This window comes from Delphinus delphis, chromosome 12, assembly GCF_949987515.2.
Source record: "Delphinus delphis chromosome 12, mDelDel1.2, whole genome shotgun sequence".
NCBI classification, from domain to species: domain Eukaryota; kingdom Metazoa; phylum Chordata; class Mammalia; order Artiodactyla; family Delphinidae; genus Delphinus; species Delphinus delphis.
In genome coordinates this window covers 82973470-82984561 of record NC_082694.2, presented here as the reverse complement: position 1 = coordinate 82984561, position 11092 = coordinate 82973470, and the positions used below count along the sequence as shown (strand labels likewise).

The 11092-nt window shown below is 46.4% G+C and overlaps 1 protein-coding gene across 2 annotated transcripts; it reads left to right on the top strand.

Annotated features, from left to right (window-relative positions):
* Positions 1 to 2931: 2931 nt before the first annotated feature.
* RRM2 (ribonucleotide reductase regulatory subunit M2) lies at positions 2932 to 10654 on the top strand. 2 transcript variants are annotated; one of them, XM_060027102.1, is made up of 10 exons: positions 2932 to 3144; positions 3230 to 3304; positions 3663 to 3806; positions 4096 to 4212; positions 4685 to 4818; positions 6451 to 6545; positions 6661 to 6794; positions 7987 to 8091; positions 8176 to 8289; positions 8368 to 10654. In XM_060027102.1, exons 1-10 carry the CDS (start codon positions 3037 to 3039, stop codon positions 8518 to 8520), a joined length of 1179 nt encoding a protein of 392 aa, XP_059883085.1. In that variant the 5' UTR covers positions 2932 to 3036; the 3' UTR covers positions 8521 to 10654. The 2 variants fall into 2 exon arrangements, with proteins under 2 accessions (XP_059883085.1, XP_059883084.1); XM_060027101.1 differs by having other exon boundaries at positions 3660 to 3806.
* Positions 10655 to 11092: the final 438 nt, after the last annotated feature.

Genomic DNA, 11092 nt, shown 5'->3' with positions numbered 1-11092 from the left:
AGGTCTGAATATGGTACTGTGGTTATGTTAGAGAATGTCCTTATTTTTAGGAGCTACTTGTGCAATACACTGCAATATCTCGGGGTGAAGTGTCATATCTACAACCCAGGTTCAAATGATCCAGAAAAGGGCTTCCTTGGTGGTGCAGTGGTTAAGAATTCGCCTGCCAATGCAGGCGACATGAGTTCGAGCCCTGATCCGGGAAGATCCCACATGCCACGGAGCAACTGAGCCCGTGAGTCAGAACTACCGAGCCCGCGATCTAGAGCCCGTGCTCTGCAACAAGAGAAGCCACGGCAATGAGAAGCCCGCATGCAGCAACGAACACCCAACGCAACCAAAAATAAAAAATAAATAAATCAAATAAATTTATTTAAAAAAAAAGATCCAGAAAAAACAAAAGCCTCACACACCCGTAAAGAGGGATAAAGCAAATATGGCGGAAGGGAAACAACCGTTGAATCCTAGGTGGTGGGTGAACACTGTAGACTTCTTTCCATTTTTCTGTATGTTGAAAATATTCTTAATAAAACGTTGGGAGAGAACCTGGTCCAGTGGTCCAGTTGCCCAGTGGCTGTGGAGTTATCATTAGTATTATTGTGACAGTCCCCAGCACGATGTCAGGTATATAGAGGGATGAGTGGCTTTGGGAAAAGTCACTTGGGCTCCCCGGGCTTCAGTGACGCCGCCTGGTGTGGGGTGAGGGGCCCCGTAGAGGCCACCGCACACACCCTCGCGAGACGGTAAAAGTGCGACTGCTGGGGGCGTGGCGGCCGGAGCGCGGGCTGCGGAAGCGGGGGCGGAGCTTGCGGTGGCGGAGCTTGCGGTGGCTCGGCGTAGGATCCCACAGCCTTGCAAGAGCGCAGCCTCTCTGAAGTTGGGGGCGGAGTCTCTGTCTCGCGGACCAGTAGCGGAGTAGCTGTCAAAACGCGCGCCGAAAGGAAAAGGAGAAGATCGCAGGCGGATCCCAGGGCTTGGCGCTAGGCCGCTGCGGGGAGGGTCCTCCCTCCCCCGGACTGGTCCGCCTGGTCCGCCCGGGCCCTTTGCGTCTCAGGTACCCAGGCAAAGAGAGGGGGAACTGCAGACCAGAACCCCGACCTGGCTGTCTCCTCCCGGCGTGACCGCTCGGCAGAACCACGTAGACTTCTGCCCCTGCTTCCTCCTTTGTGAAGTAAAAACCCGATGTAGGGGGAGGACGGGACATGCCCGAATGACTCAGAGGTGGGAGGCGGTGAGGGGGAGGATGGTGGCTCCCCCCCCCCCCCGCCTCGTGGCAGTTCAACCGAAAATGAAGTAATAGCTTCTGGCTAGCTCACAGAGTTATACTTTACAGTTCCTGTACATAAAGAGTATAGCAGGAGCTGAAAAGTACACGGTGCCTGGGACAGCAACCAAAAGGAGTACGTCGGATATTGATTACCCGAAACTGGATGTTTATTAGGTATTAGCGGATACCAAGGAATCACTGATAGTTTTGTTAGTTTTATGGCTGATAAAGCCATTATCACGTCTTCAATAAAAGTATCCATTTTCTGGAGGTGCATGCTGACGGGGAAATTGACAATGTCTGCGAGTTGCTTTAAAACAAATGACAGACTAAAGTTTTAGTTGTTGCTTTGTCTAAGAGATGTGATGGTCATTGATCTTTCTTCTGAGGCTAGAGGATACTTTAAACACAGTACTTTAAGAGAAATAGACCTCTGTGGGGAGGGTATCTTCTCTACCCCCCACCTCTTTAAAGTATTATATAGAAAAGACATTGTAAAAAGTCCAGTCTCACTCAGAGACAGCCCTGACTGTGTACAGCTGTTGGAGCTTTTCCTGGTTAATCTTTTTTTTTCCTGGATCTTAACACTTCTTTCTCTTCAATCATTTTTGGCGTTTTGCCAGATGCAGAGCAGAAGTCTCTGGCAAATCTGAAAGACCGCGTACGAAGTAAAATGAGAACTGTTACTAAGTTCATGTCTTCACCCTCATCCGAATGGAGGTTTTCAACCCCCCCCCTTTAGGCTCTTTGATGCCCAATAAGCAGTAAATGAACTCCTAGTTCTTCAATCATTCTCTGAACTTTTTCTCAGGAATTTTTGCTCAGTTTGCAATTTTTAAAACAATGTCGACATTTGCCCAGTTTGCAATTTTTAAAACAATGTCGACATAGAGGACAGGAGTCCGACAGCAGACACGATTTCAGGGGGAAACTGCACCAAAGGCCCTCTCTCTGTTATTAACTTGAAAGTTCGCATTTTACGTGAATTATCTCATTTAATCCTTTCATTTTATTAGTAATCCCACAGGTCAGGTATGGCTACGAGGCCCAATTTACCGACGAGGGCACCAAATCTTTGTCAGATGACGTGTCCTAGTGACTCAGCAGTCCGCGCCCCTAACCGTTTGGACGGTACGTTCACCACCGACCACCCCACACATTTGCCCGACCTCAGGGACCCTGCTTGCACCCCCGCCCAGCTACACGTATCTAAGTCGCCGCAGCCACGTTCCCTCGCAGCCAGGGGCTTTGTACTGGCATTTGCACCAACCTCATTTGCAAAACCATTTACCCGGAACCGCGAAACGGGTTCAAGAGACGTTTTCAGAGAGGTGGGGCTCGGCGGGGTGGGGAATCCTCTCCCGCTCTCCGGCGGGCGGGCTCCAATCGCGTTGCTTCATTCAATCCCAAACCTTTCCGGTACGAGCGAGTGCCCGCGCGCGCCAGGGCCACCGGAGCGCGCAGGGCCTGCAGACTTTGTCCTTTGGGGCTCTCAGGGATATGGGCGGTGACGCCCCCAGCCCAGCCTGCGGCCCACAGAGGTCTGGGAGGGGTAGGTCCCGAGGCGCCCAGGAGAGCAGGGCAACCGGCGTCCGCGCGCGGCTCCGGAATCTGCTGCGGGAGGCGTGGCCAGCGGCCGGCATCCATCCAATGGGAAACGGCCACGCCCACGGCGCTCTCCCGTGAGGGACGCTTTAAATTTCCGGCGCCGCGGGGAAGGGGCTTCCAGTACCTGCGCGCAGTCCCATCTTGACGAGTCGTACGCAGCCATGCTCTCCGTCCGTGTCCCTCTCGCCACCATCGCTGACCCGCAGCAGCAGCATCCCCTCCAGCTCTCGCCCATGAAGGGGCTCAGCCTGGCGGACAAGGAGAACACTGTGAGCGCGCAGGGGCGAGGGGCGGGACAGGGCGGCGGGGTCCTGAAGGACGCGGGCAGGCCTCTCACCACGCGTCTCCCTGCAGCCCCCGTCCCTCAGCGGGACCCGCGTGCTGGCCAGCAAGACCGCGAGGAGGATCTTCCAGGAGCCCGCCGAGCCAGTGAGTAGGCGGGCTGGGGGCGCCCGGCGAGGGGGCGCTGCAGGCAGGCGGTGCAGGAGGAGCCTGCTCTTGGCGCCAAAGCCTCATTGTCTCCTCGCAAACCCTACCCCCTCCCGGGCCCGCGCTGCTTTCCCGCCAAAGTCTCTTCCCGATCATTTACTACTTTACACATCTGGACATTTTCCCATTATGTCTCTACTATAGTCCTGCTCTGTTATGTACAGAACCCATGTGTGACAAGCGACATACATTAAACCGCATGAAATTCCCGATAATTGGACATACTTTGCTTAAAAAAAAAAGACAGTTTCGTGGTTCGCCCTATACTTAACATTTGCCATCCTTTCTCCCCCAGCAGAACCCTAAGCTATCTGCCCCCAGTGTGGAGGAGGAACCACTTCTGAAAGAAAACCCCCGCCGCTTTGTCATCTTTCCTATCGAATACCATGATATCTGGCAGATGTATAAGAAAGCTGAGGCTTCCTTTTGGACAGCTGAGGAGGTAATCGGATTCAGGAGCTAGGAGACTTAAAAGGCAGTTGGAAGCATTGCCCCTAACTCTAGAGGAAGACCCCTGCAGTGCCGGTTATAACTTGTCTGAAATGTGCTTTGCTTTCCTCGTGTTCCTCTTGGGAATGCTTGCCCACAGAGGGAGGATACTAGATGTTCTCCCTGGCAAAGTGCGTGAGGGGTATATTAATCAAGCGATACTAGTACACTTAAAGTTGAAGAATTACGCATATGTGTGAGGTCCTGCACGTTTGAACCGCTTGTGAACTTCTGTACTCCAGGTGGACCTTTCCAAGGACATTCAGCACTGGGAAGCCCTGAAGCCTGAGGAGAGATATTTCATTTCGCATGTTCTGGCTTTCTTTGCAGCAAGTGATGGCATAGTAAATGAAAACTTGGTGAGTTTCCAAAAATAAAGTCTACTTTTATGCATTTCAAGACTTAAGAGAACTAATAATTTTCTTTTTTCGTCTTTTAAATTTTTCCACACTGAATGTGTATATATCTGTAAGCTAGTATTTATATTCCATGGCATTTCCTGTTCTATAATATACTTTGCAGTTATTTCGTCCTTACGGTATTTTTTCCCCCAACTGTAGAGAAGCTCAAAGACGATGTTCAGTGGTAGTAATAGATCTACAGCCCTGGTAGCTATCTATTTGCTCTCCTTTTTGTGGCTTTGCTGTTTTAATAATTTGGTTGCATATATGTCTTGTTGAGTGCATCCTCCTTGCGATGAATTAAAAAGAATGAATTGCTATTTCTACCTTATGATGATACAAAAGAGGAAGTATGACGCAACCAGTGTTCATTGACTTGAGTTGCTGCTGGTAGATTTTCCTTAAACTGACCTTTGTGTTTTACCACTAGGTGGAGCGGTTTAGCCAAGAAGTTCAGATTACGGAAGCCCGTTGTTTCTATGGCTTCCAAATTGCCATGGAAAACATACATTCTGAAATGTATAGTCTCCTCATTGACACTTACATTAAAGATTCCAAAGAAAGGTGAGTATTTGGGTGGTGATATGCCAACATATTTAGGATTACCAATTGTTACTTTTTGAGATCGTACAGGGATAGAAGAATGACTCTAAAATGACCAAGTCAAAGAAATTCCTAGCACCCATGGTCCTGTCTGCTCTGAAGAAGAGGCCTAAATTCACTTTACTAGCCAGTCACTTAAAAACAAAGTTATGAGGTTACTCCATTTTCTAGAGGTGGAAATATAGTGCTGAACGTCCAACCTAATGCTTTCTAAAAAACATCCCTAGAGGCTGTGTCTGATGCCCTAAAACCTAGGTCTGATAGTTTTCACGTCTGGCAAATCTGTCAACCTACAACTTGAGCCTGGGGCAGGGTGGAAAGGGTGGAGGATGCAAAGTAAAACATAAAACTTGCCTCGTAAGGGGCTGTAACATAATATAGAAAATAAGACCTAGGAGTATAAGTAGAGGAATTACATGATAGTGCAGAGGCAGCTGTGAACCATGAGATTAATTTAGGCACACAGCTGTTTGCCTGAAATTATAGTTTATATTGGAGGATAATAGAGGAGAAATATAGGTAGCCTCGGGCCTATTTCACATTTTCAAGATTGACTGGAAAGGATGGGAGAGTTAGAAATGGGCGTTTGAGTAGTCTAGATACTAAGGTCAGCTTCAGGACAAGAGCCTGTGTAGAACAGAAGTGGTGAAGCTGAAGAGTAGCCTCTTGTAGATGACTTGGAAGAAAGTGAAGAGGGAAAATGAGTAGTGACTTGCAAGCCTAGCAGGATTGAGGCGATTCATTGGGGGTAAAAAGATTTGAACATGTTTGTAGACAGAAATGAACAAAGAAAGTAAAGGTAGGGGCATGATGGGGATACATTACCAGAACAGGTAGGATCAGGACGGCCTGGTGGTTGAGTTTTGAAAGCCAGGGAGAGGCGAGACCCAGGTTGACATGGAAAGAGAATGAAAGGAACCCAATGGCCTGATGACCTTGGCTTCAGAAAACAAGGTCATCTGGGAAGGACAAGGCTGGACTGGGGAATCTGTAGACTCCCAAGGTGGGAATGGGGAGGAAGAGAGTAATAAGACCAGGTAAGTGTAGGGCCAATCGATTTGCTTTTCTGGCCTGGGATCAACATTGTAGCATAGAATTATAGCTGAAAGCAATCTCAGGTTGTTTAGTTTATTGGCTTTAATTGCTTTATTATATACTTGTGGCATTTGTGGCCCAACTAATTAGCACAATGATAAGAGTGTGGGCATCTATTTAGGGAGATAATGGTCAGCATAGCTTAAACAGTCCTAGCAGTTAAGATTTTATAGTTCTTCAAAGTTAAAGGTAGGGCCTTTGAACCTTGTCATGACCTGGGCTTGAAATAATTAAGCCAATAAATGCTCTTGGTATAATAGACTGAGTTTTCATGTTAGTAGATCTTGGGGCTCAGTGTGAACGAATGGATGCCTAAATTTGTATTAACATAAACCAAATGAATGTTGAGATTTTTGAAAACACTGGAGGAAAAAGCAAACAAGTAAAAAGAAAACATTTCAGTTTGAATCCCAAATTGGCCTTGGTCCCAATGCTCTTACCCAGAAGCTTAGGATAGGAGGTCTCTGCTGGAATTGTTGATGCTCTGTGTGCCTACAGGGAATTTCTCTTCAACGCCATTGAGACAATGCCTTGTGTAAAGAAGAAGGCAGATTGGGCCTTGTGCTGGATTGGGGACAAAGAGGCTACGTATGGTAAGGATACCTTGGCCCTACTTACCCCTGAGCTTCGTTTTCTAAGTGATGTTACTGGTTTGTTCCTATGAACACAAACAGATACTCACTAGAAATATTTTGGCGTTAACTCTAGGAGAACGTGTCGTAGCCTTTGCTGCAGTGGAAGGAATCTTCTTTTCTGGTTCTTTTGCATCGATATTCTGGCTCAAAAAACGAGGACTGATGCCCGGCCTCACATTTTCCAATGAACTTATTAGCAGAGACGAGGTGAGTCTAGTTCAGATGACAGGCTGACCTGCACCCCAAACACCTACAACCCTGTGTTCACTGGAGGGAACCCCAGATGTCAGATTGCCTTAAATGCACATTGAACAAGTGGCTTCAACCATATACATGCTTGGCAGAGAAAGAAATACTTTAGATAATTTGCTGAAATTATTTTACTCATATTCTCAATATACATAGGTATTGCTCTATAGGTGATGGGATTTTTTTTTAAGGGAAGTTTTATTATTTCTACCTGGTCTTCTGTGTGATCCTATTGTACTTCAAAGTTAGTTGGTGAGCGTCTCAGTGAATCTATTCTGATCCAGTATATGTCTTTGAATGCACTTGGATTAAAGTGCAGAAGGAAAAGTGAAGGTGCCCAGATGTTCCAGTGTTAAGTCCCACCAGCAATGGGATTTTTTTTTTAATTTAATTTATTTATTTTTGGCTGCATTGGGTCTTCATTGCTGCATGCAGGCTTTCTCTAGTTGCGGCGAGCGGGGGCTACTCTTCGTTGCGGTGCGCGGGCTTCTCACTGTGGTGGCTTCTCTTGTTGCGGAGCACGGGCTCTAGGCGCGCGGGCTTTAGTGTGGCTCCCGGGCTCTAGAGCGCAGGCTAAGTAGTTGTGGCACACGGGCTTAGCTGCTCTGCAGCGTGTGGGATCTTCCCAGACCAGGGCTCGAGCCTGCGTCCCCTGCGTTGGCAGGTGGATTCTTAACCACTGCGCCACCAGGGAAGCCCAGCCCTGGGATTTAATGCACTAAGACTTGCAGACTTGATTCACTCGAAATTGCATTCCCGATTTCCCAGACATTAGGTTTTAAATCTAAAAACTAACTAGCCTAGTCAGAGTTTTGCCTTTCCTGCTGGGAATAGTGGCGACAGTAGAGCTCAGGGCTCTAGAAAGAATGCTCTGAGTGCAAGTTCTGCCCAGTCCTTTGCCACCACACAGAGCAGCGAGGACCAGACCTGGCCTGCTGTCCTCTAGGGGGCAGCCCTAAGGCCCCTGGGTGGGACTGAGCCTGCCTAGGTGACACAGCAGCTGAGTCATCTTCTCTTCCACATCTTCCCTTCTTAGTCTGGCCACGCAAGATGTATAAGGAGAATACAGACCAGCATAAAGCAGTTTCCTATTCCACGTTAATGCTAGAAGTCTGCTGGTTTGATAGTGACCTTAAACCTTTTCTTCTAGGGTTTACACTGTGACTTTGCCTGCCTGATGTTCAAACACCTGCTACACAAACCTTCGGAGCAGAGAGTTAAAGATATCATCGTCAATGCAGTTAGGATAGAACAGGTGGGTGGCGCGTGGAGGCCTCGTGCTTGCTAGAAGACCTCTTGATACTTCTGTTTAATTGAGAAGCTGTGTTCTGGTCCCTAGGAGTTCCTCACGGAGGCCCTGCCAGTGAAGCTCATTGGAATGAATTGCACTTTGATGAAGCAGTACATCGAATTCGTGGCAGACAGACTTATGCTGGAGCTGGGTTTTAGCAAGGTAAAGTATTGTGGGTAGCCCTCTGGTTCTTTCTGAAACTGGTGTTCCGTATTTATGTTTTACTGTGAACCTTTTCAGGTTTTCAGAGTAGAAAATCCATTTGACTTTATGGAGAATATTTCACTGGAAGGGAAGACTAACTTCTTTGAGAAGAGAGTAGGCGAGTATCAGAGGATGGGAGTGATGTCCAGTCCGACAGAGAATTCCTTTACCTTGGATGCTGACTTCTAAGTGAACTGAAGATGTGCTCTTAGTTTGCTGATTTTTCTTCTTTTCCTTCTCATCAAAAGAGAAGAAAATCAGCTACTTGAACTGTATTAACCAGCTACACCATAAATCGCCCATAAAGTTCATTAATGGCATGTTTAAAACTGTGTAGCTACCTCAAAATCAATCCTGTTAATGCTAGTGGGGTCACCTAGATTGAAAGCGTAGACAGAAGCTACTCGGATTCTTACAAAAGATCTTGTCCATGTTTGGCGTTTGCAAGCAGGCTGGCTGTACGCGACTTCACCCTGGCTCTTAACAGCACCTTCCTTGGCCTCAAAGTGTGGGGAGTCAAGTGAGTTTGATCCAGCAGGATTAGATAGTTACTACCACGAGGCAGTAGGAAGACATCAGACACACTGCTTCAGATTTTAAAGCAGATTTTAAAGTTTACTTATGATTTGTATATAAAACTGGCACTTTACACACAAATAAACATAGTTTGTACTGTCAGGGTGAAGGCTTGATTTAACCTACATTTGTTGGTTTCTACACCAAATACAAAAGTTTTCTGTTTACCACTAACAGCCAATTCAAGGTTTACTAGGTGATCAAAGTAGGTTAAGCCTGTGTAAACTAAGGGTGTCGTTTTTATTCTTTCTTTCCTTTGATGAATTGAAGAGCTCTTGAACTCAATCCTGTGCACACTTAGGTATCAGTATCAGCCAGGTGGTGCCACAGAGAACACAGGCTGGTTCTGTGTTCTGTAGCCCACGTTGAGTATCACGGGATAAGAGATGTGGAGAAAGGAGACTCTTAGGTCATTAGGAACTGAAGTGTGATCCGGACTCACTGTGGGCAACCTGGGTGTGCCTGAGGGGCGGTATCATTTAATTTCTCAAATTGTATGTCCCTCAACTTCAAGTTAGTATGAAAGATCCTTGAAGAGTTTTCCTAGCTGGGATCCAAGATATTAACCTCGTAAATTGGTTTTCAAATTATCCTTGAATGAAAGGACCCACGTAAGATCTTTCTCCTATTGAGTGGTAAAACCAGGACTGAAATTGCTTCTCCTAAAAGTTGAGTGTTTATTCTGATTTTGTTTAATTTGTGTGTAAGTAGGTACTGTTGACCTAACCATTTGTACTTTACTTTCAAGTTAGAAAGTTGTTCTGCTATATTTTTTTTATATCATATCTGTAGTTCATACTTTTTTTTTTTTTTTTTCCTCTTTTCCTTTCTTTCTTTGCGATACGCGGGCATCTCACTGCTGTGGCCTCCCCCGTTGTGGAGCACAGGCTCCGGACGCGCAGGCCCAGCGGCCATGGCTCACGGGCCCAGCCGCTCCGCGGCATGTGAGATCCGGACCGGGGCACGAACCCGTGTCCCCTGCATCGGCAGGCGGACTCTCAACCACTGCGCCACCAGGGAAGCCCTGTAGTTCATACTTTGAAATAGTTACCCAGTATTATTTTGCAGTTCATAATTGATTGAGTGAATATTGTTCAGTGCAATTGCTCCTAGGATTTGCCTAAATGTGAACATCATCTACTGGATTCTTAAACTTCAGTAGAAAGCTAGTGTTCTGTGAATAATTAATACATGTTCCACTCAAATATTAATTTCAGAAGAAAGTATGGACTTAATAGATATATTTAATAGGGCTAGTTTGAATCAATCTGCCTTTATGTTCCCTCCCCCTCCAAAAAAGATGTTACGTGGAAGGTAATGCATGACACACACCGATCCTTTGGCCACGTTTGTTAACACATTGTGTTGTGTGTTGGCTGACCACTGGCCTGTTCTGTCAGTTTTCTTCATTTATTGTATTAATATAAATGGTAAAATAGTCAATTTAAAAATTTCTGTAATATGGGACCCTTTTCTACCTTTTAAATTATTGTTACAAAGTTAATCTAGATTTTATGGTTCTTACACTTGTGCAACACAAAAATAAACACTTTGGCGTTGTCAGGTACAGGTGGCACTTGGAAGCAGATTTTCGGATTCTACCTCCCATTAGCTGTGTGATACAAGCACTAGCTTCTGCCAACTAAGACTCGGTTTTTTAATCTGTTTAAAGGGAAACTTTTTGTCTAAAGCATTTCAAAGTCCTGATATTGAGTACTGCACAAGTGTCAATGATTTAAATAAAACCGTTCTCATGTCAGTTCCTTGATAAAATTTGCATTTCAATTCAGGAAGAAAAAGCCAGGAAGTTTTCATAAATACTGAACAGGAGTTCATTTGCTTTTAGCAGTTCTGGGGAGGGGACTTTCCTCATGCCTGTCCTGGCCCAAGTATGTGGGAAGCAGGTTCACTTGAAAGATGATGCCCCAGAGCATCTGCCACAAACTGACCTATAGGGGCTCGGGTTGGTCCCTCTTGTCTATAAATGCCCTTTCCTGGGGCTATCCCACCCACCTTCACCTGTCCATTCCCAAATTAGCAAATTATTCATTGTGTGTCATCACTTCAGACATGCAGTTACTCATTGAGCGAACAGCAGCTGTCTTGCTGGGCACTGTTCTCTTGTCAGGTGGGACCGAGGACGCAGCCACCCTGTGCGGTTTAGGTTTACTCGAGGATGAAGCTG

Bases quoted from the DNA above. Each gene is read 5' to 3' on its own strand.
- RRM2 (XM_060027101.1), top strand. From the start codon at position 3,037: ATGCTCTCCGTCCGTGTCCCTCTCGCCACCATCGCTGACCCGCAGCAG. The intron at 3,807-4,095 runs GTAATCGGATTC...TCTGTACTCCAG, and splicing joins CCTTTTGGACAGCTGAGGAG to GTGGACCTTTCCAAGGACAT. The intron at 8,092-8,175 runs GTGGGTGGCGCG...TCTGGTCCCTAG, and splicing joins ATGCAGTTAGGATAGAACAG to GAGTTCCTCACGGAGGCCCT.